The sequence below is a fragment of the Macaca fascicularis genome, chromosome 10 (genome assembly GCF_037993035.2).
Source record: "Macaca fascicularis isolate 582-1 chromosome 10, T2T-MFA8v1.1".
Classification (NCBI taxonomy): Eukaryota; Metazoa; Chordata; class Mammalia; order Primates; family Cercopithecidae; genus Macaca; species Macaca fascicularis.
In genome coordinates this window covers 52,500,396-52,526,016 of record NC_088384.1, presented here as the reverse complement: position 1 = coordinate 52,526,016, position 25,621 = coordinate 52,500,396, and the positions used below count along the sequence as shown (strand labels likewise).

General features: G+C 38.0%; 1 protein-coding gene and 1 non-coding gene across 2 annotated transcripts in view; both read right to left on the bottom strand.

Annotated features, from left to right (window-relative positions):
- The window catches only part of LOC135965271 (POTE ankyrin domain family member C-like), a 59,122-nt gene extending 34,347 nt beyond the window's left edge, over positions 1 to 24,775 (bottom strand). The window contains exons 1-10 of the mRNA XM_065521795.1: positions 24,381 to 24,775; positions 23,994 to 24,119; positions 19,474 to 19,588; positions 19,141 to 19,314; positions 16,195 to 16,301; positions 14,728 to 14,865; positions 12,222 to 12,292; positions 6,327 to 6,397; positions 4,915 to 4,959; positions 3,718 to 3,884 (exon numbers count right to left, since the gene is read on the bottom strand). Coding sequence (XP_065377867.1) covers positions 3,718 to 3,884; positions 4,915 to 4,959; positions 6,327 to 6,397; positions 12,222 to 12,292; positions 14,728 to 14,865; positions 16,195 to 16,301; positions 19,141 to 19,314; positions 19,474 to 19,588; positions 23,994 to 24,119; positions 24,381 to 24,775 — 1,409 coding nt within the window. The remainder of the gene's footprint in view (positions 1 to 3,717; positions 3,885 to 4,914; positions 4,960 to 6,326; positions 6,398 to 12,221; positions 12,293 to 14,727; positions 14,866 to 16,194; positions 16,302 to 19,140; positions 19,315 to 19,473; positions 19,589 to 23,993; positions 24,120 to 24,380) is intronic.
- LOC135965781 (U6 spliceosomal RNA) lies at positions 13,396 to 13,502 on the bottom strand. The gene has a single exon (XR_010578894.1). It is a non-coding gene; the product is annotated as a U6 spliceosomal RNA (small nuclear RNA).
- Positions 24,776 to 25,621: the final 846 nt, after the last annotated feature.

The following is a 25,621-nucleotide window of genomic DNA, read 5'->3' as shown; positions in this document are numbered from 1 at the left end:
ATCACTTTGTTTCATTGAACCTTCCCTTGGTTATGTTAGAGACCCTCCCTGGTACACTCCCAGTTGAATCTTAAGCATGATGCATCTGGGTAGTACATGGTTCTTCCTCAGAAAGTGGTTGTTCCATAATGTGTTTCTTTTTACCCTTTTTCTACTTCTTAGCAGAAAGGAGGTTTTAAATAAAGAACTGAAGGAATGGAAAGAGTAAGCTAGGAGGATATCTGGGGAAAAAGCATTCCAGACACAGGGAACTGCCAAGTACAGAGGTGTGCTTGGAGTCTTTAAGCACTAGGGGTAGATAAGGGATGGCAAGAAGTTCAGTGTGGCTAAAGCAGAGCAAGGGAGATAATTAGGAGGAAATTTGACACATACTCAGAGTGAAATGGGAGGCAATCAGAAGGGCTGGGGCAGAGGACTGACACAATTTGACTTATATTTTAAGTACATCCACTGAGTTAAGAATTGATGAAAAGGGAAGTTTTTAAAAGCCAGGACTATCAATTACCAGTCTATGACACTCATGTAGACTGCAGATGAGGGTGGCTCAGATGTAGAAGATATGACTGGCTTCTGGACATATTCTTCAGATAGACCTGACAAGATTTACTGAGAGAATAGATGTAAGGTGTCAGAGATGGAGAGAGAGATGAGTCAAGAATGACAATGAGATTTTTGGCAGAGCAACTGGAAGAGTTGCCCTTAACCAAAGTAGGAAAGACTACATGAGGGGTAAATTTCAGGAAGGCCATCAGTAGCCCAATTTTGGGTCTGACAAGTGTGTGATCCCCAATAGCTAACCAAATAGAGATATCAAGTAGGCAGGCTCATATGGAAATCTGGAATTAGGGAGAGAGATCTGAGCCAGAGACATACATTTGGAAATCACTAGCATATACACGGTAGAAAAAGTCACGAGGGGCTGGGTGCAGTGGCTCATGCCTGCAACCCCAACACTTTGTGAGGCCAAGGCAGAGAGATCACCTGAGGTCAGGAGTTTGAGACCAGGCTGGCCAACATAGGGAAATGCTGTGTCTACTAAAAATACAAAAATTAGCCGAGCATGGTGGCACCAACCTGTAATGCCAGCTACTCAGGGGACTGAGGCAGGAGAATCACTTGAACCCAGGAGGTGGAGGTTGCAGTGAGCCGAGATCACACCACTGAACTCCAGCCTGGGTGACAGAGTGAAACTCTGTCTCAAAAAAAGAAAAAGTCACGAGAGAGAAGATTGAGGACTGAGCCCTCGGAAAAAACAATGTCCAAATGGAGAAAGATGAGGAGGAGCAAGCAAAAGAGGCCATGATGAATGGATTAGAAAGGCAGGAGGAAAAGCCTGAGGGACTGAGGTCCTGGAAGCCAAGTTGAAGATGCTGTTAGAGAGGAGATGTCCTCCATTGGCTCAAATTCTGCTAACAGATTAAATAAAATGAAATGTACGAAAAATGCCTAGATTTATTACAGAAAAAAATTAGTGATAATCTTGAGGAAAAACAACGTTGGAGGAGTACTGAAACTGAAGACTTACTGGTGTGAGATCAAGAGTGAATGAAAAGATAATTGAGTTCATGAGTTCTTTTAAGGACATCATACTTAGACAGTTCTCTTAAGGACATCATACTTAGAAGTCATGGCTGAGAATGTTGTAATTTTCTTCCACAGTCATGGAAAATAATAGACAATTAATTTCTAATTTTATATAACAGGTGTAGTCTTCAAATTTTACATAACAATTATATATTTTAAAAGTTATAAAATTATACACATGTGGCATTAAAAATGCCAGACTGAGGTGTTAAATTCTTAAAACTATAGAACTAAAAGTCACCTTAAACAATTCTAGATTCCATAAGCTGAATATCACTTTGTTCATGCTTATACATAAAGACCAAGAAACACTAAACGTTTCAAGGAGAGTATTTCTGGCTTGATAAAAATCAGCCAATTCTAGAACAGTTGATACTCATCAAATATACAAAGTAATTGATCACAGTCAACTACTGAGTTCTATTAACAGGAATAAAGTGGCAGAAATGCAGAAAATAGTCTTATGTTATAAATGAAATTTTAAAAATTATATGAAGTCACTGTGGAAAAATGTGGTGTGGTGAATACTGAAATATATCCTTTTCTAAAAGGAAGGATAATGTCACACATGCAGGACACTTTTATGAATAAGAGTTACTGCATTAGCAGCACCTTCCTTTTAGCACAAGGCCAGCACATTAGCACCTGTGGGCCAAATCCCACTGCCTGTTTTTGTAAGTCAAGTATCTTGGAACCCAGCCACGCTTATTCACTCTACAGTTCACAGAGTCAATTAGCTGGGTGTGATGTTGCACACCTGTGGTCCCAGCTAGCAGAGAGGCTGAGGTCGGAGGATCACTAGAGCCCAGAAAGTTGAGGCTGCAGTGAGCCATGATCACAAAACCGCACTCCAGCCTGGGCAACAGAGACCCTGTCTCAAAATTATATATACAGTCTGCAAAGCCTAAAATATTTACTAACTGACTCTTTGCAGAAAAATCTGACCAAATCCTGGTTTAGTAGATGAAAGATCCTTTGATACATTTTAATAAAAGTTTTACCCAATATACTGAAATGTTTATATTAAATATAGATCCCCATACAATCCCTTGGCAATATTCAGATTGAAGATCCAATATTTCAGCACTCAGGCACTGACAACAAAAATTTAATAACTAGCAATCAAGGTACAGTGTCAATGGAGCATGCAGCTTCCATTTGCAACACAGCAGATATTACAAGAATTCTAACAAAATTATCTTAAGATGTGTTATCAAAGTAAAGGTTTTAAATACATTTTAATTGTGAAATAATCCGTATACTCTAGATCTAACCTCATTTGTAAAAAATGGTTCCATACTACATTATTTTCTGGGAATGAAAATTGAGCTATTTCCTATTGGTAAGGATTTACTTTTAATATGATAAATTCCTACTGATAAGGATCCATCTTTTGATATAATGATGCTGTAATAAATGTTCTTATGTGTAAGTATATACGTAACAAATCTATACAAGTATCCTTAATATACATATATATCCTTACTATGTTATGTGTGTGTGAATATGCTACTCAATTAATGTTCGAAATGCATTTACCAACAGTGTACGACATGTCTTTTTCAATGAGACCATTTCCTTTGCAGCAACACAGATGGAGCTGGCGGCCACTATTCTAAGCAAACTAATGCAGAAACAGAAAATCAAATGCCACATATTCTTACTCATTTAGTGGAAACTAAACAATGAGAACTCATGGACACAAAGAGGAGAATAACAGGCAAAAGGGTCTACTTGAGGGTGGAGCATGGCTGGAGAGAGATGACCAAAAAACTACCTTTTGGGTATTTTGCTTATTATGTGGCTGATGAAATAATCTGTAGCCCAAACTTCCATGATACAGTTTACCTATATAACAAACTGCACATGTACCTCTGAAGCTAAAATAAAAGTTCACTAAAACGTAAAGAAATTCCTTTCCCCTCACATTTGCCAATACTCGTTGTTTTTCAAATAAATTACTGACTGGAAAAAATGGTAACTCAGTTTTTGCTGATTTTCATTTTTCTGATTACCAGGCAAGGCTGAATATCCTAGGAAAAATATAAAATTTTTAATCATGAATATTAGCCCAAATTAGGATCAGTTTGACAGCATATGGCTGTCTCCTATTAAATGTTGCCATAGGCTTACCTGTGATACTCTTCATTCTCAGTGTCAGGAAATTGCTGACTTTCAGGTGTTCTGCTCTTGCTTTGTGGAATTAATCCATCATCACCATTGCCAGCAGCGGCATCATTAGTCAGGTTTTCTGGTAATCCCATATTATTACTTCCATGCTTCTTCATGTCTTCTTCAGCCTTGAGTGGAAGTTTGATATTAAGGATATTAAGGATATTCACTTTATTGAATAAAAAGAACCTTTTTAATTGATTTTATCAATTGACTCAGTTTGTCATTATTGTAGTCATTAAAAATATTTCACACTTAAGTTTGATCATATATACAGAACAATTACCCTCTAATTTTAAGATGTAATTATCATGTCATTGTAAAGTTTGCTTCATTTCTGTTTGACTGAATAAAATAGAATTTTTCAAAATTCAAAAAGGGCCCTCCTTCATTTTGTGCTTTTATTCCCAACGACTCTTCAGAATCTTATATATATATTTATCCCATTTGACTCGTGGGAACACACAAATAAAAAGACAAAGATGCAAAATGTGTCTTCTTCTGTCTTTACCACCTAGATCTCACATTAAGCAGTCAGATTTAGAGGATGAGACACTGTGAGGCTTCAGGAATAGAAAGGAAGATTGCCCTTTTCTGCACTGAGATATTGTTCTCCCCCACTGCCTTTGATCATTTTTTTTATTTGGTCCCTGGGATATCAAAAACATGATGGTTCTCACTGAAACATGGGAACCAAAGTTCGCCACAACACAAGGAGCAGAGTGAAACTGCTGAGGTACAAGCGTGGATGCCCAGAAAATAAGATGCTCCCCAAATTTCACATTCCATAGCCATACGATTTTCTAGCTGGAAGATACACAGAATAAGAAATTATCTTCTTTAGCCACATTAACTATTGATAATCAGACTAAAACCAAGAAAGATAAAATGGTTGATCCAAAGCTCCTAAAGTCGCATGACCTAGCACTTTACGGCACCATTCAGGATTATTCCATAATAATGAAAGAATATTTCTGGGGTTTGTATCTCTTTAAAACTCAATCTACAGAATTCTTTCTGAGTTAAATATTAAATTTTTCACTGATGATTTATGCTACTTACATGATAGGATCATGTATGCCTATACTTACAACACTTTATTAAACAACATAATGTAAACATCTAATTCAACAGAAACGTTTGAATATAAAGGTATACCTCTCTATCACAATCCTTGTTTATTTCTGGTTCTTGAGACATTTCCTGCAAATGCAAAAATAGAAGGTTAATTTGTTGTATTTCTGTGATGTTTCCTCTTTTGGAATGCATGTTTTAAAAATAAGTTTATTTTAAGTAATCAAGTATAGACAATGAAAAATTAGAAAATAATTAAAATTAAAATTTAACTGTTAAAATAAATAATTAATTAAAATTAAAAATTAACTTTTTAATCTACGTTCAGCTACTGCCACATCACTGGCTTCTGACTAACATGGGAAAAATAATTCACCTTAGTCAACGGGAGAAGATCAACATGAACCAGCAAACTTAACTTTGTCACCATTTGTTTGGACTCCACTTAATTTGTTACGTGTTAAATCTGCCAAAAATGCATCAGCGGATGATTTGTAGTGTTGCAAAGTCTTCCTCACTTTAAAAGAGTTTACCTCACCAAACCCTAACCAGTGAGCCTCTACAGATTACTAACTGGATTGTAGGCATGCTTTCAATTATTAGGAGCTGAAATCAACACCAAACAGAAAGAAATGCAAATTCTTAAATTTTAATTGAGATTATATGTTGTAATATGATAGTGTTATGTATCTAGTTTATCTGCTTAAGTCCAGTTCTAATATATTCTAATGTGTACTAACGACAGTGGATAAAAATTTTAATAATCTGTACTGATTTTCTGCAACTGCAGTAAGTTCAAATGTTATTGTGTTTCTGCACTAACACCAAAGGTCCCATTCTGCAAGATACGATTCTTGTAATAGGCATTTGGGTTGCTTTTATGACCTGGTTCCCTCCCTGAAGAGAAACGCTGAGGTCAATGAGAGATCACAAGGCAGAATATATCTTTCACCTTGCTATCAGTGACTGCAATATAAAACTGCAGATTTTCAATCACTGGCCATGATTACTCTTCAACCACGAATCCAGCTCAGGACCATCAGTGTTACATTGCTCATAATTCTATTGCTTAATAACATAATCCAATAATTGATGTTACTTTCTTTATCATGTCAGGGTGTTGTAAGAATAAAAGAACAAAGTTCTGGAATTTCTTTTGCCTCTATTCCAAAAGGAAAGATTACCTATAAGCTAATCAAAAAGGCAGATAAGAATATTTTAAATAAGAATATTGTAAAGTAAGAGTATTTTAAAGTTTATAGTGGTTATGTTTTTTAAGTTAAGTTTCAAATGCTAACTTAGAATCTATTGATTCTTCTGTTAATGAGATTGCTGAATTTATTAAATTTTATGAATCTATTAAAAAGTTCTTAGAAAAAAGAATCTATTGATTCTCAAAACCTAGTCTGAAAGATAATTTCATTTGGACTGCCTAATATTATTAAAGCAAAGAAAACAACATTAAATCAAACATTTAAATGTAAAATTTTCCATGCCTCTGGCTGGCTATTTTCACTGCCTTTAAGCCTTTGTGATTCTTCCTCTGATGTCAGCTTTAAGTCTTGTTCTGTTGAGAAATCCATATATTCAGTTAAAATGAACCACTTAGAACAGTTAAAAACTATTGCCTTTATAAAAATAGATTTAAGACAACATTTTTTTTATCTCATAAATTGAATGTTTAGTGTTTCATGAAATAGTTACTTAGGAAATCATTCTCTAAGACTTCAACAAACCACTTGGGGAGACGCCTGATGAGATTCACTCACAAATTCATCCACCCAACATAAATGAACAAAACCACCAGAAACACAACTTTAAAATACAGTAGAAACATATAAGGTAACACAGTATGTTGTTCTCCACTTCCTAATCATGAAGCAGTAAACGTAATGAAAAGGAAATTTAGTTTTAAAGAGAAACAAGTTTTCCTGCACTTAGCTACTCTGACTCTAAGGATAGTAACAGGCAGGGCCCAGGTAAGGTCATGTTGACCCTGTCCAAGAAGCCAGAGCCCACAGGTATGGGTCCAGACATCCCAGAGCAAGGTTAAGAAAACAAATTCCTTTACCGTCTCCCCTTCCCCTCAGCATTTACTCATAGCTCTTTGTACAAATGTTTATATTTTGCAAGTTCCTCTTTTCCTTCAATGTAGTTGCAAAGTCACAAGCTATGCTGAGGTTGCAAAACTGTCACTATATGATTAACTGCCTTTGTTCTGCTTCTGTAAGCTTGCCTTTATAAGCCAGGCTCTGTCTTTGTTCAGGACTCAGCATTTGGATGCAAATCCACTGAACTGGTGTGCACCTAAATAAAATCCTCCTGTTTCACCCACTGGGTCTCTCCTGCCTCCTGTTTTCTGCAACTATAGTACCTTATAAATGATTTCCAAAAATACTACTGACACCTTTATTAGTGCACAATGTCTTCCTAATATCTAAAATGTTTCCCTCTACTATTCTGACAAATTTATTTTTTTTTCTTTTTTTTTTCTTCTTTTTTTTTTTTTTTTTTTTTGAGCCAGGGTCTTTCTCTGTCACCAGGCTGGAGTGCAGTGGCACAATCTCAGCTCACTGCAACCTCTGACTCCCTGGTTCAAGCGATTCTCCTGTCTCAGTCTCCCAAGAAGCTGGGATTACAGGCATGCACCATCATGCCCAGCTAATTTTCATATTTGTAGTAGAGATGATGTTTCATGATTGGCCAGGATGTTCTTGATCTTTTGACCTTGTGATCCACCTCCTCCAGCCCCCCAAAATGCTCGGATTACAGTTGTGAGACACAACAACTGGCCTTATTTTCATCTTTTAAAACAATGATATGTGAAGTCTTCCTTGATTCTGCATGTCTTTCCCCAGATAAAAAGGTACCTCCTTCTTGAGGCAGCCTTGTGACTTCACTGATTTTTCTACCTCATCTTTACCACCTGAACTGTACATTATTCCCCCACATGTCTGTCCCCTCTGCTCCAAGACTGCAGAGAACAGTCTTGCACATCATCTTTGTAAAAACAGTCTTTATTTTACTCAGAAATTTCTTATTGAGTCCTGCTACATACATGCTAGGCATTAGGGTTTAAAAACAATGAAAATAAAGCATATCAGGGATGGCTTTTCTAGAACACATGCCCAAGCACAGACTGAAATATTGAGGCTAGCCAGATTAAAAGCGGTAGAGGGAAGGAAAGGGTAACAGCATTCCACACAGCAGCAAGAGCAGGAGTGTGGCCTGAAAGAGTGAACGAGTGAGGAGGACATTACCAGCAGCTCAGTAATGCCAGAGAAAGGGCACACAGGGAAAAGGGCTAAAGATGGAGAGTGGGGCAGAAGTCAGATTATGAAACCTGATGTGTAATTTTAAGATGCTTGGACATTAATGTTCAAGAGTGATCCCTGGTCCTATCTGCATTTAGAAAAATATCATTTTAATGCCAAAACCAATATTCCTAGTGAGCCAATAGTCATTAAGACAAGGTGACAGATAGCTCTTGTGGACACAGCTGAGATGTTACTATGTAGCAAATTCTCAATAATTCTCATGAGCACTTGGAAAGTCAATTCTATAATAAGTCAAAGAAATTACAATAAATCACTTAATATTTGGTTTGGGAAGGTGCTTTCTAAAGTTATAGTGCATACGAATATAATTCCTAGTTGCGAATTCAGAGATGTGACAATAAAGCAATGAAACTACACTGTGTTTGAGTCAGTAATCTTCAGATTTCTATCTCGTCTTCCTACCCGGTCTGTAAATTCTAAGTATAATCTTGGTACTCACTCTCAAGTTTATGTTAAATACTAGCCTATAAAAAAACACTCTTTCTCTTACTTCTTTTTGTTATTTATATGTTGCTGTTATTAAAGGAAGAACACAAAAATGCCCCACTGAAGGGATTCTGTTTGGTTGCAGGCTACAAGAAGGGAAAAACAGAAAGCATATTTTGCAGAAAATAGTATTTTAGAAATCAGAACTATGACATGAAGTCAAGCAGGGAACTCTAGGACTGAATTTGCTGTGCTTCTTTAATACACTCCTTGTTCTCTTTCTTTTCTGGCAGCCGTGACTCACACAGGTCATGGAGACTATCATTCCCTAAGAGGAACACAATTCTGATATTCATCTTTATTTATTAAGTTCACCTATCCCAATTCTGTGTTCTGTGGATGCCGACTTTCGGTCACTGATGGTGATACACATGGATGATGAAAATGATGACATTTTCATCAACTTTCAGATTCTTTGATCTTTGATAAGTCTTGTTACTGAGAGTCAAAGTAGTAGGACGTGAGTTATAAATGCTGGTTATCCAATTACCTACTCAAAATATACTACATGAATATTCCATTAAACATGCATAGGAAAAAAATGGTCATTTCTGCTGACCTGCAGCTCTTTGCTCTTCTGTATTCACCAGAAAATTTCCTACTCCTTCCTCATGTCCAGGTTAAATACTAGTGTACGACCTGGAAACCTGTAAATCATCTGACATTTCTCTCGGTCCCCCAAGCCTTTCTCATTCAATTATCACTAAATCATATGGACTATACCTCTCTTCTGCCTCTGCTTTATATTTCCACTGCCACTGGGAACATAAACTTTACAAAATGGCTTCTATTTAAAAGAAAACCGTCAACTACTAATGTTAGTTCTTACATGAAAAAATTAAGCAAAACAAATAAAAAGGCATAACACCATAAAAACAAAGACCAACATATTAAAATGAGTAACTGAGATTCCTAATTTTCTTCCACCATGGATGGGTGAAAACCTTATAATACATTGATACTAGTCCAAGGATGTGTGACGGAAACTATAGCTGACTATTGCAAAAGCTTCCTTTGTCTCCTGGTTTCTTTCCATGGTAACCTTCCACCAATCCCAGGAAACTATAGGCCACAGTCCAAATTAAATCTGCCTTATGGTTTGTAAATAAAGTTTTAAAGGAGCTCAGTCATGCCTGTTTGCTTACATAGAATCATGGTGGCTTTCACTCTACAACAGCAGACAACAGCAGGGGTAAGTAGTTATGACAGAGACCACATAGTCTAAAATATTTCCCGCCTGGTCCTTTACAGGAAAAGCTTGCTAACCCATTTTACACCACAACCAGAATGCCTTAATACTCAAATTTAATCTTGTGACTCCCCTGCTCCCATGTCTCCAATGAGCCCCTGCAGCAAACATTGTCGACTCCCTACCAATAGCCATTCCTTATTCTTTCTTGCAGAAGAAACACAAGTCTATTGGGATGTTTATTATCCCAATCTCCCTCCTGAGCCTCAGAAAGAGAAACTTAATTCTAAGCTAATCACGTATTTGCATTCCCAGTGCCTGGTTTGGGAATGAGCAGGTAGTGTAACACAGCCAATTAAATGTTACAGGAAGCCCCTTGTGTGCTTCAAAGTTTTCTCCCTGTTTAGAAAACACAGGTGAAGAAAAGAAGCCCTTGAGATGTTGTGTTGTGAGAACAAGATGTTTGGAGCTGTTGCAGATTACCCGACCATGAAAGGAGACATGAATAAAACACTGTCGACAGCACAGAAAGAGGGACAAGAGGGATCCCTAGGATATCACTGAACAAACAAAACAACTCTGGTTCCTACTGTTTTCACCACTGTTCATCAGTATTTGCAGTCCAAAGCATTCTACCTGGTAAACTTCCCATGGCCCACAGGACGAAACCTACTCATTTCTGTAGTATTAAAAAGTCTGTCATAAACTTGCCTTACCCAAGTATTCACCTCATTCCCAACCTCTGGTATCTCACACTTTTGGTGCTAGCAAAAGTGAACTGCTCAGAAACCCTGCAAAGTTCACTCAAGCATCTTGTCTTTTGCACTTGCTGCCCTTCCTGCCAAACAGGCAATCTCCTTAGATGTTCCTTCTGGCCAACACACAATCTTGTTGCATGTTCCTTCTGTCAAACATTATTCTTCTGCTTTTTTACCTAGAAAAATTCTTCTCACTCTGCATGCTTCCCTTGAATCATACCTACTTTTTTTTTTTTAACCAAAACTTTCATTCCTCATCACATATGTCTGGCACATAATCAATATATAATAAATTAAAAGCTTCCAGTGGGCATCTAGCACACAGTAAGAACTGAATAAAGTAGTGAAATAAAAAAATAATGACAATGATAATAACAAACTCCTGTCTGTACTTTTAATTGTGTTCTGTTGCATTAGAAAAATGGTTAGTATCTAAAAGACATTCAATAGTTATTTGTTAAGTGAAGTGAAAACATAAATGGAAATATTTTCTTTGTAAATTCTATTGAAAAAGCACAGAAATGAAATAGAGACAGCTCTATTATGAGCACCTTAAGGATCAAAACTACATCTGCTCCGTCTTTATCTCCTGCAACTTATAAAACCAAACTTATAAAAGTTCTTTGATAAATTGATGGCTAAATTAAAGGTGTCCTCATACCGTTTGGGTTATACAATGTATTAGGTGTCCACAACCAGGTAGCATACTAGCATTTTTGTTATTGTGAAACATTTTTCTAATTTTATTATAATCTCCTGAGCCTAGAGTTGAGAAATTTGTATATTTATTATGACAATCTTTTGGCAAATGGTAGCAGAGCATTTGTTCTAACAAAATTGCTGTTATCATGACAACTAACCAGCAGGTAGAAGAGCACATCTTCCTCCAACAAAGTAAATGTGTCTCTTTCCAACTTCAAATGAGGAGGAATGAAGTCAGTAATAGTGAGACCTTTCTGGGACAAGCATATGTAACATAACTTTGCTTCAGCATTCTTTTGAGATCAAAAGTTCCTTACTTTTACTTTTTTATCTATGGTAGGACCACCCAGAGCAGGGGTCCTCAACTCCCATGCTACAGACCGGTAGCAGTCCATGGATTATTATGAACCACACTACACAGGAAGAGGTGAGCAGTAAGCAAACCAGGGAAGCTTCACCTGTACTTACAGCCAACCAATAATAATGGCTCATATTATTGCCTGAACTCTGCCCCTTCCTAGATCAGTGATAGCACTAGGTACTCATTGGAGCATGAACCCTGTTGTGAACTGCCCACCCAAGGGATCTAGGTTGTGTGCTTCCTATGAGAATCTAATGCCTGATGATCTGTCACTGTCTCATGTTGCCCCCAGATGAGACCATCTAGTTGCAGAAAAACAAGCTCAGAGCTTCCACAGATTCTACATGATGGTAAGTTGTATAATTATTTCATTATATATTACAATGTAATAATAATATAAATAAAGTAGCACAATAAATGTAACATGACTGAATAATCCTGAAACTATCCCCACCTTCCCCCAGCCCATAGAAAGACTGTCTTCCACAAAACCGGTCCCTGGTACCAAAAAGATCGGGGACAACTGACCTAAAGTAATTCACTATCACAAGTGTTACCTGGATTGCTGTTTTCAGAAGAGATTTTTGGCATCCGTTTTTCTTTGTAGTCAGAAAGTAATTGGCAAATTCTATGTATAAAAATGTAATAAACCAAATTACTATTTTAATACTGATGTAAAACACTTACCAAATATAAAATTCTTAGAGTATTTCAAACAATATCATAATATCAGAACTTAACAGTATTATCCCATCCACTTATGAGTACATTCTACAAACTTCTCTTGAAGCTTCTAAGAAGACAAAAATGTAGGGTGAAATGCTCATAAATTGAGAGCAGTGTGACCCAGTAAATTAGCTTGCATTAGCATGACATAATAGAAAGTGTTCCAACTCTGCTTAAGTCCTAGCTCCATAATGAACAGCTGCTATTTGTTCTTGGATGACTTGCTTATCTTCTTCAACAAAGTGAGGACTTTGCTGCCTTCTTTCACTAGGTTGTTACAAAGATTTAACAAGATAACATTTTTTAAATGCTCGGAGAAATAGTAAAGCAAAGGAATAATCTGTTCCTAAACATTATAACTAGAATTATCTTGGAATCCCAAATAAAACCCAATGCATATTTTGTTCATAGGTTCTAATATGCAAATGTTATGGTTTTCAGCAAATGTTATTAAGTCTTAATTTTGCTTCTTAGTTTTCCTGCTCCTTAGGGCTTATAATTCTGGGCATCTCAACTACGTCTTAGTTTGTAACTAAATTTACTCATAAATATCTCATTAAAGTAGATAATGTGAGTGTCCACTATTACGGAGTTGACCAATCACACCAAGGGCAGAAAAACCAATGGATGTTAAGACCTGGCTTGGACCAGTGATCCTTCTCTACCGACTCCAACTCTGAGCCAGCAGATGTTTCTTAGGATAATAGTTGATATTGATGTTCAATTCCAGCTGACATGGAGACCAAAACTCTACCTATGTGTTTTTTAGTTTCCATGAAGAAGTTGTAAGTTGACATTCTCTAATTTTTGACATACACACTAACAACATATTTTGCACCAAACACATTATTCAGCTCTGAATCACCTCATAGACCATCTTACATGACTATTTTTTTAGAGCAAATCACAATTTCAATATTTTGGTGGCACCCATTTTTTGCTTTGATTCACACTGTTTCCTTAGAGCTAGTCAGCAAATAGTCAAATGACCTCCCAGTGACTGACCAAACTATGGAATGCTTCAAAAATTTGTGCTGCTTCCTTATGCAGAAGCCATGCTAATTTTCTCTGTATTGTTCCCATTTTAGGATATGTGCTGCGGAAGCAAGCACAAAGCCCTACTTTTACACATGATTAGTGATGAGTCATGCACAGGGCTTGGTTCTGTTAAGTCCAAATAACCTACTTGAGATTCTGAGAATTCTCTTCAATGGCTCCCTGTGAGGTAGAATTTGAAAATATTTTAAAATCTTGAGTTACAGATGAAAGTAGCTTGGACGATTTTCATTATCATGTAAAACAGATCACTCAAGGGCCGACCACAACTGGGAGTCACTGCTCGGAGAAGGTTCATATGGGACTTTCTACTGCCTAAGGTTCTATAGAGAATATAAAGGTGCCTCACAGTACAGATCTGATAGCAAAGAAGAAGAAACAAACACTGATCTCTTTCTGTCACATTATTTGAACCCCTCTGACCCTTTAGAACAAGCCTAATTAATATCTGCCAGAGAAAAGACCAACAACGGCCTCAAAGGATTTTGTACCATGAAGGTCTCAGCTAATTCTTGGCTAAGATGTGGTTTCTACATTAGGTTCTGAATATGGGGGCAAGTGTCAATTTGCTCACTTTGTCTGCAGATCAAGTCAGGATACCCAGCTGCCAGAGCAGGGTGCTGGTGCTTTGGGAACAATGGCTGAGCATAGAAGCATAGATATGGGAACTTAAAGACTTGAGGGATCTGAATCAGTAAGGGCATCTTGGTGTCAAAGGTCAACCATTACCAGGCAACAGGACCAGTTTGAGTGGCAACAACGCAGCAACAGAAACAAGGGAAACATCAAAATGACTGGAATGTCCTTTTTATTCTGCTCCTTTTGACTTGAAAAAAGGGACTGTCTTCCTTGGATTTAGTGAATCCCTTCAGTTATTGAAAAATTCAAGGAGTATGTAGGAAATAGTCTCCAGAAGACAGTACAAGGTTTTTTGTTAAGCTGGACATTTCAAGACCCAAATAACTAATCAGAAAAATGAAAGATATGACACTGTTTTTTAATCCCATCCATAGGTGTTATACTTGGATGAAATGAACAATGTTGGGATCTCTAAGTATCAAGGTCTTAAAAGTCCTGAGATAAAGAATCCTGTATCCATTGGTACTTCTAAATTGTCTTGCTTTTTTTCTGATTTATGGCTGATGCAGGGGACTAACTGACTGCCAGTCTAAAACTAGCTGAACGGCACTATGACATCTCACCTGATATGTAAGATGTTATTGTTATAATTATTTTAAACCTCAATTTAGCATTAACTCGCCTTTTAATGTAAACACTTACACATTATGATGACTAGAAACAGCATAGTCTCTGGCCGTCTGTTCAGATAGATCTTTAGAAGAGACATCAATATTTTGCTCGAGTAGAAGGCTGACTATACTTGCTGATCCACAACGTACAGCAAGTATCAGAGCATTTCTAAAATGACAGAGATAATTTCTCCCTTAGGAACTGTAATAAACTTATTTTAAAAGCTAATTTGATATACTTTATCAACTTAACATCTTGCCTGTCCATGCAGAATTAAAGATTTACATGCACTAAAACACACAAGCACTTGGGTGCTTAAGTGTTCATCTTTGTAAAATACCAACAAGGTTTAAAGGAAGGGACAACAAGGAAACCTCTTATCTCGGTGAGGTATTGGAAAGTAGAAGACATTAATTTAAAGTCTTTCAATGGGCAAGAAACAATGCTAGGGCCACTTATCTGAAGTGGACAAAGTTATAAGTGAAGATTTCCTTACAGCTTCCCTAGACTGATATGCTGTAATAGAAAATCAGCTAGAGGGTAAGATAAGTAAGAGCTCTCTGCTTGCTGAAAGCAGTAATATTAATAATAATGGTAAGAATAGTCATAACAGTTTCAGTTAATGATGCCAATAAGCATGTGCTAGGCACTGAATTAAATGCCATATATATCTTCCTTACTTATGCACGATCAATTTGAAGGATATATTCTCCTACTTTTCATATATGACAACACATTTGGTGGTAAATAAGATTCCCAAGGTCACACACTTACCAAGTAAGAAAGCTAGGGATTAAACCCAGTCTTGTGTGAATCCAAAGCCTAGCTCTTTTCTCTTTATCACCCACCTACGGCTTGCCTTCATTAAAGGAAAAGTGTATCCACTTAAAACTATCTTCACTCCCTCTCTCCATACCAATTAAAAATAAAACCATCAAAATACACTGGAAATAGAAAAGGAAAAGCTGTTGGACCCACAGTATGTGGGAATAGCAATTAATTGTCAAGTAGGGATAAGCTAACATTAATATTCTTCAAACAAGGCAACTTAAAGCAGAGTCATTGAATAGAAAAAAGGATTTTCAACTCCTATTTAGGTTTCATGCAGCATATTTAGCAGAAAAGCATATAAGACACAGAGGTTAAAAACTACTAGAAAAGGTTAAGAAGTTCAATACTGGGTCATAAAGTAAACTAAACCTAAAGTTCACATTTCATAAAATTAACATGAAATCCCTTTAGCTAACATAATATCATCTAACCAAAAACACCATACAACAAATAACATCAGTCAATACAATAAGAGAAGATGAATCCTACTAAAACTGTTCTTCATGTTGCCCAGTCCAAATAATTGTTTTTCTACTTAACTGATTTGTGTTGATACTCATCACTATGTCCCAATAAGTATAATTTAATCTTACTAATTTATTATTTATGACTTGAGTGACTGCTATCAATCTCGAACAACACACAGATTAAAAGAAATAACTATACCTTCCACATCTGTCACGTGCACTTAAATTAGCTTTTTTCTTGATTAAAAATTTCACCACTTGCTGTTTTTGTCCATGTACACCAAGCAAAAGTGGTGTGAGGCCATGCTGTAAAACAATATAAAACAAAAACAATATGTAATTCAAAAAATTACCTATTTCTCAGCTGAACTGGAAACTTTATATAAGATCCCATGGACTTACACTCATAGAAAGTAAATCAAATGTAGCTGCTTCCATCTCACTCTTCTGTGCTTTCCCACATGCTGCTGCTTCCCTTGGAAACACCCCTTCGCTGCCTGACCACATCAACTCTGATCATCTCAAAAACTCACTTTCAACGTTTACTGCTTCTAAGACTCTTTGCTTCTAACCCAGCATTTGGCATGGCACTTTTGGATGATGATTTTTTTTTCCATTTAAACAAAGAGCTTCTTGAGGGCAGGGGATGTATCTTTTATCTCTATATTATCCAACCCTAAGACAAAATTCTTGTGTATAAAGCAAGAATTTGAATGTAAAATATTTCTTTAGTTTCACATGTTTTACCAAAAGTTCAAGCTCCAATGTGCAATAAAAATTGCTATTAATACTCCTACTGCCCATTTGAAGAATTTTTCCATTCATTCATTTAAAATCTATTTGTATTTACTTTTTCCAGATTGTTAACTAAATCATCAGTTCGTAGGATTACTGAAACTAACAGAATTCCCGTCTGTATTCTTAATAACTCCATGGTTTTTAGTGTTTAAACCTGCCATCTTGATTATGTCAAAGCTCTGCAAACATAAGAGACATAATGGATAGTCCACAATACAGCTTCAATTGATTAAAAAAAAGGTTTAGAATTTGCTACAATTCTAATTGAGAAAACTCTGCTCTTAACAATGACTTACTGACCTAAGCACTTGAATAAGTGAACAAAGAGACACAAAATCCTGAGAGGGTCATTTTCTACTTAATGAAAGACTACTCACTGCAAATTTCTAAAGACCTTCTGAATGGCAGGGAATAACTGAAGGTATAAAGGAAAAGGTATTATTCCGTAAGCTGATAGTGCCAATAATATTCATTTTAATGTCTCATCCACATATAAAAGTCAGACTTGGCCAGGAATGGTGGCTCACACCTGTAATCCTAGCATTTTGGGAGGCTGAGGTGGGTGATTCACTTGAGTCCAGGAGTTCAAGGTCAGCCTGAAAAACATGGCATTAACCTCATCTCTACTAAAAACAAAACAAAACAAAACAAAAACTAAAACAAAAAACTGAGATTGGAGAACCACCTGAGCTTGGGGAGGTCAAGGCTGTGGTAAGCTGTGATCACACCACTGCACTACAGCCTGGGGAACAGATTGAGACCCCATCTCAAAAACCAACCAAAAAAAAGTTAGATTAATGTTATTGGAAAGGAAAAATTTAAAGGAATTAGCACATATCCAACTCCAACTCTTCTAGAAATATCTTAAGATTCTGAGACATAAGAATTTACATATTACACTTATGTATTCATGGTTCTTGAGCAGAAGTGTATCCAGATTTTGGGAAATTTGTTGTTGTTGTTGTTGTTGTTGTTAGAGACAGGGTCTCATTATGTTGACCAGGCTAGACTCGAACTCCTGAGCTCAAGCAATCCTCCCACCTCAGACTCCCCAGCAGCTGGGACTACAGCCATGCAACACCATGCCTGGCTTCAAGGAAACATTTTTAAATGTACATACTAGATTTACTCTATTAAAATCTTCAGGGGGAAAGCCTAGACTTGTGGATTATTTAAAAATTTTCCTGAGGTAACTGGAATGCACAACTCTAGCTGGAAGCTAGTGCAATAGATGATTACTTCAGTCTCAGCGCTCATCCACATAACCAATTCCCTTTATCATTTGAGGATTTGGCCAAAAAGAGGAAAGAGTAGGAGAGAGACTCATTTGCTGAAAACATCACATAATTTTCCCCGGTAAGAGTAGAACAAGGTCTAGTAAACTCAAAATCCAACCTGATCTTGCTCCTTATAAGCCCCTTATCACCCACCTTCCCATCAAGATATTCTAGAGTTGAAAGCAGAGTTGAGACTCCAATTGGCCATTTTTACCAGAATAGGACACTAAGTCAGTTAATTACTTGTTGTTCCCTCTGCTCAAGTGTTTCCCACTACATTACCACCTATTCACTGCCTATCTGGATCCTCAGAGGCTTCCTGAAATTGATCTCTAAGCAGTTTACAACCCACTAACTCCCTCTCCCAAACTGAAAACTGTCATTCTCTAAAATTGAAAATAACCTTGTCTCACCATACAAAGGAAACAAATGAATGATCAACAGCAACACACACACACACAGAAAACCTCTTCATGGTCTTTCCCTCCATTACCTAATTTCTAAATTGGTCTTGATATTTCTGATTGCTGTCTTTTTCCCTTTCCGCTTCTGCCTCATGTGTAATCAGAAATATCTTAAGACTTGTCACTGAGAAAAAGACTTGTCACTGAGAAATCCATCACCTCATATCTATTACTGTTTTTTGTTTTTTTTTTTGGGGGGGGGGGAACTTGCCAAAGGGGCAGGATTACTATTCACTGAACTGTGTTTGAGTTTTCTTGGAGTTTTAATGTAAAACCTATTTCCAGGGCAAATTTTGTCATTTTACATTTATTAGGGGAAAAAAAAAACCTGGCATGAAAAAAAACAAAGTATTACCTTTTACAAATACAGTGTTTTTTAAAAAAACATAAACCACAAGAGCATTAAAAAAAAAAAAAACTGTACCCTCGAATGCTTCTTTAAAAGTAACAATATTTAAAATAAAGTCTTAGATAATAAACTCATTTCAAAATATTTTCATTCAGGTTATGCTTGAGCTTCCAAATATGGAAAACTGGCTCCTACCCAGGTCAATGTTAAAATGAATGCATTTCAGTATTTTGAAGATGAAATTGGTAGACCTATACCTTGTTTTTTGATTCAATATCAGCACCGTATAAGAGCAGTGCTTTTGCCATTAATTTATCTTCATTGTAGATAGCATAGTGTAGAGCAGTATTTCCATACTCATCTGGAATATTTGGATCAGTGCCATGTTCCAGCAACATTAATGCACATTCATCTTCTTGGCATTGTACAGCCTGTCAGTATTAGACCAAAAATAAATTATAAGTCCTGAGAATTAAAACTAACATTCCACTGCTTTCACCAACTAGTTCCATTTAAATGAGAAAACTCATTTTTATGCTGTGTATTGAAATCAAAGCCATCTCATACTGATATAGTTGACTACTGCATACCTTGATCAGAGCTGTCCTCTTTTTGTTGTCAAGGATATCAAGTTGACATCGTCTGTCCAGCAGGAGTTTTACTATTTCTGAATTCCCATTGGCAGAGGCCAGATGTAGAGCAGTCCTATGAGAGTGAGAAGTTTTAGGAAATTGTAGTGCACGATCTACAGCTACATCAATGATTCATGCAATAGCAAACACAGAATAGCCTGCTATTACTCTGCCTTCAAAACAAACTTAATTTCCCTTTGAAGAAAGCACACTATTATTACCTCATGACTCACTGTATGAATGAAAGAGCAGCCTATTTGAATAGGAAGAGCAGAGCCCTTGAATGGCATTCAACCTGGGCTGGAATCCTACTTGAAGCTCTGATGCTTCCCAGCTGTTGCTTACCTTTTTTGGCTCTCAATTTCCTCATCAATAAAATGGGAATGAAAAGAGTCGATTTCTCAGAGGAAACCACAGTATTGCTTAAATAAGACTCTACACGAAAGATATAGAATAGTTCCTAACACAAATAACAGCTCAGTAATTGTAAGATATTTTAATTTTTACTAATACCACTAAAGACAACATTTGAATTCAGTAAGATGATACAATTATACCTACACTTTCAGGTATGTTTTAAAGATTACAGGTAACGATGTATTTTATTGATTCTAAGATGATCATTGTCTCTATGTTTCACCATTTCTCACACTGAAATACCACTTATAATTCATGATTTACTATAACTGTAATTGGCAGCATTTAAATAATTCTCTTATTGAGACATACAATAATGGGGCATCATACAATCCCTGGTGCCTTACATTAAGTAGAATATGTTACAATATAACACGTCTGGGGCGGTTCCAGTCAGATGACTAGCATTTAGATAAATTTTAGTTCTTAAAAGAAGTATGGAATAAGAGGGCTGAGGTGAAAACACAAACAAATTTCTAAAATAATCTATTTCTTACTTTGGTTTTCAAAAACTTTAAGCCAAAGAAAGCTTGAAATTCAAATGAATGGCATGGGCTCATTTTTATCAATACTTAGATTTATACAATGTATGTACATTAGATATTTCCAATCATTCATATTAGGATTTAAGACTATTATAATTCTTCTCCTTTTAAAATGAATTTATGAAACTATTTGTGGAGCTTTTTTTCAACGTTTACTTTCAGGGGTACAGGTGCAGGATGTGCAGGTTTGTTACATAGGTAAAAACGTGTCAAGGGGGTTGGTTGTACAAATTATTTCATTACCTAGGTGTTAAGCCCAGTACCCATTAGTTCTATTTGCTGCTTCTTTCCCTCCTCCCACCCTCCACCCTCTGATAGGCCCCAGTGTGTGTCGCTTCCCTCTAGGTGTCTGTGTGTTCTCATCATTTAGCTCCCACCTATAAGTGAGACCGTGCGGTATTTGGTTTTCTGTTCCCGTATTAGTTTGCTAAGGGTAATGGCCTTCAACACTATCCATGTCCCTGCAAAGGACATGCTCTCGTTCTTTCTTTTATGACTGCATAGTATTCCATGCTGTTTGTGTACCACATTTTAGTTCTTAAAAGTACTAAAACAGTCTTTACCCAAGACTTATACATTTTCAGAAGGGTAGTTGAGGGTTATCTTTTACTGTTGTCTACCTTCAGAAATGCTTTTGTTTGAAAGGAGGGAAGAAAAGTTTCAATTGAGATTACCTCCTAATGCCCCAATTTTAAATCTCTCAACTTGCTCAGGCCCAGCAGGTAAATATGAAGTTTTCAAAGATGGAAGGATCCTGAGAGATGGTAGAATATGCCTTCCACATAATAGGTGTCTGGCTTATGTTTGATGACTAAACGGATTGAAAGAATGCATAAACACAGCTTGGGAGTTCAATATTTTTAAAGAATGCTCCTGTTGAGTAGAGCAATACATTTACAATAGTAATGGTCATTTATATTTGCTATTTTAGTTTTCATAAATATATAACTAAAATAAAATAATTAATTCATACCTTTTTACACATGTTTATATATATAATGAAAAGATAATTTTATAATAAAATGTATATACAATAAAATCTACAGGAACAGGTAAACAGAAACCCTCTACTTCTCAACAGGGTAAAAGTTCACAGAAGATAGCTATCCACAGGAATAAAAATAAATAATAAAATGTGAGAAATTATTTGTATCTATGCAAGTAGCACATTCCTTCTCTTCCCAAGGATTATTTCATTACTAGTGAAATTTAACTAAAACTTTTCAGATATTCATTGCAGAAATCACAGATAAGAGAAAGGGAAGAACTTCACTTACAAATCCCCAGAAGTAAGTTTGATTATGTTTTCTACACGTTTTCAGGTAACACAAGAGCAGATTCTGTTTGTGTAGGTGTATAACAAACTGATTTTTTCCTCACTTGATATAGCAAAGCACATCTTTGCACGACAACATATCTCTGTATCTACTGATACCTTCAATGGTTACATGTTATTCCATCCTATGGATGCACTGAAAGTTTTTCATAAAATCTTTATGTGAGCTCTTCTTAATACACTGCTATTTTAAGCAATACTAAGAAAAACATATGTCTCTATTTCATATAGATATTTCAGTATAATAGAGTTGATAGGTAAAAGGCATACACATTTTTAACATGTGGTTCTTATCATCAAAGTGTGTTAGAAAAGTTGCAGCAGCTTAAACTTTCAGCAACTACATAAGTACCACTGTTCTTCACCCTCACAAACTTTGTGGATAGAAGACAGTATTTCATTCCTTTATTTATTTATTTTTATTATTAATTAGTTTATTTACTTTTGAGATGAAGTCTCATTCCATCATCCAGGCTGGAGTGTAGTGGTGCAATCTCAGTTCACTGCAACCTCCACCTCCCTGGTTCAAGCAATTCTCCTGCCTCAGCCTCCTGAGTAGCTGGGATTACAGGTGCATGCCACCATGCCTGGCTAATTTTTTGTATTTTTTAGTAGAGACGGGGTTTCACCATGCTGGCCAGGCTAGTCTCAAATTCTTGACCTCGTTATCCACCTGCCTTGGCCTCCCAAAGTGCTGGGATTACAGGCGTCAGCCACCGCGGCCGGCCTTTCATTCCTCTTCTAACTTCAATAGAAAACAGTATTTCCTTCCTCTTCTAACTTAAATTCCTTCTCTTACCAGGAACACTACGTTTTCCTATGTGCACAGGTCACTGGTAGATATGCAAAAAAGTACCTTGCCCAATCTTAAATTGAGCTTATTTTATTATATCTGCATATATATGCTTGGTTCAGTGGCTCAGGCTTGTAATCTCAGCACTTTGGGAGGCTGAGGCGGGTAGATCACAAGGATAGGAGTTCAAGACCAACCTGGCCAAGATGGTGAAATTCTGCCTCTATTGAAAATACAAAAAATTAGCCGGGTGTGGTGGCGGGCACCTGTAATCCTAGCTACTCAATAGGCTGAGGCAGAGAATTGCTCGAACCCGGGAGGCGGAGGTTGTAGTGAGCTGATACTGCGCCACTGAACTCCAGCCTGGGCAACAGAGTGAGATTCTGTCCCAGAAAAATAAATAAATAAATAAATAAATAGTTGCATATATAAATAGGCTTTTGTGTTTTCTTCTGGTATTTTTCTCCTTTTGTATATTTAAAAATTTTAATCTATACTCCAGGAACTTACTTTTGTGACATAAAAATCTAGCTAGTTTTCTCCAAACAGCATGCATTTCATTTATTAATGATTAATCTTGCTTTATCAATATGAAACATCGCCATTTTCAAGTGCTAAATTCTTACATATATTTGGGTATTTCTGGATTTCCTATTCTGTTCTATTCATTGATATTTTTTCAGTTGTTAGTAAACAATTTGTGGAAATAGCACATTCACATTTTGATATCTGGAAAAGCAAGTCTTTTTCCGTTCTGTTACAAAAAATTAACTTATTACAGCAATAAAATACAGGATGTGCAGTGTAAAAATGCTAAAACTTTGCTATTTTTATTTGGCTTACGTAAAAGTGATAAACAGAGAAAAAGCTCACATCTTAAGAAAAACGAATCTTCCTATTCAAGGACACAAACCATCTTCCCATTTCAGTTTCCTTGTAAGGTTCCTCAGTAAAGGACATATTTACATAGGGTACATTGATATCAAATCCATATTGGATTTTATTTGAAAAATATTTAGCCCAGAAATTGATATATTATGGGACTTAGTTCTCAATATACACCTTTCTATAATGTATAGAACATTGTTTTAAAATGTGTACATTAAAAATAATCTGCTGCATCGACTTGATTTTGCGAGTTAAGTTACTTTCATACAGTCTATTAGTGTTCTATAAGGGAAATTATAATCGGATAGGAAATCAGCTAAAGTTTTGTTTCTGTGTTGTTGTTCATAAAGGGCCTGTGCCCTGACCTCTCTGAGGTTTCCACACCCAGGGTGGTGTGGGGCCTGCGGAGGAACAGAAAGCCAGGACCCGGATCCCTCCAGGAGGGTATGCCCCCATCATCCCCCCACGTCCCGCCTCCTCCCAGCCCAGGCCCGGTTACCTCTTTTGTTTGTCCGTCTTGTTCACGTCAGTGTCCCTGAGCATGACGATGAGATCCTTTCTGGGGACTTTACCCCACCAGGCAGCTCTGTGGAGCTTGTCCAGATCTTCTCCACGGACGTGGTACCTGGGCTCCATGAAGGCGCTGTCATCGTAGTCTTCCCAAGCTTCCACGTTGCTCTCCCCGCGCCCCTTGTAGCTGGGGACGTGGTACCTGGGCTCCATGAAGGCGCTGTCATCATAGTCTTCCCAAGCTTCCACGTTGCTCTCCCCGCGCCCCTTGCAGCTGGGGACGTGGTACCTGGGCTCCATGAAGGCACTATCGTGGTAGTCTTCCCAAGCTTCCACGTTGCTCTCCCCGCGCCCCTTGCAGCGGGGGACGTGGTACCTGGGCTCCATGAAGGCGCTGTCGTCGTAGTCTTCCCAAGCTTCCACGTTGCTCTCCCCGCGCCCCTTGCAGCGGGGGAAGCAGTGGCAGCACCACTTGGCCATCTTGCTCCTAAGTGTCTTCATAGCAGAGGCATGGTGGTCCCCAGAAGTGCCCACGTTGCTCTTGCCGCTCCTCCTGCAGCAGGGGAAGCAGTGACAGCACCACTTGGCCATCTTGCTTCTAAGTGTCTTCATAGCGGAGTCGTCCTGGTCTCCAGAAGCACCCACGTTGCTCTTGCCGCTCGCCCTGCAGCAGGGGAAGCAGTGGTGGCACCACTTGCCCATCTTGCTCCTGAGACCAAATGGCTTCTTCACAGGGGAGGCAGCGGGTATTGAAGAAACCTCAGCCACCATCTGTTTTGAACAGCCAGGGGAGGCCGGTAGTCGCGAGCACATCGCGTCTACCAACCAGTTTCACCAACTAGCAGGAAATTCTGGGTTTCCGATCTGTTTGAAGAGAAAGGTCAATCCCAGCCAAAACCTGCCAACCCCAGCAGGGTAGCCCAGCCCACCCCACCCGGGAAAACCCACACCCAGCCGGGGAAAGCCCACGCCCAGCCGGGGTGATCCCACGCCCCCCCCCCCCCCCCCCAGGAAGGGCCAACCCCCGGCCCGCCCCGCCCAAAGGAAACACCCAACCCAGCCAAGGGAATGCCAAGCCCAGCAGCGAAAAGGTCAAGCCCAGCAAAGGAACGCGATGGAGGAAACGTCAATCCAAGCGAGAAACACTGGGCAAAGCGATTAACGCCGAGCCAAGCGAGGAACGCCAAGCCAAGCCAGGAACGCAGAGCCAGGCCTAGCCGTTACAGGCAAGCCAAGCCGTTACGGGGGTGCGCGTGCGGTGTGCGCGCCTCAGGCGGCGTCATTGCACGTGGCACAGACAGTGGCCAATGTGTGCAACCTGCGCACAAGTCTTGGTGCCACGAATATCTGTGACAGCCTTGCGTTCCCGGCAAACTTCGTGGGAATTGGCCGAGCCTTCAGGCTATGGAGGAGAGGCCTCTGGTTGGAAAAAGCCTCTTGAGGCAGGACAGGGGCTAGAGCGCCTGGAACTGGAGGATGCTGACAGGCTCCTCTGAGGAAAGCCCGCAAGAGACTCGTGGCGTGCTGTTGCCGGTGGCCACGGCTGCTGCTCAGAGCTCGGGCTTCTTTCTTATATTTGTTTTGGTTTTATTTTGCTACTATTTTCTACTTTCTTGA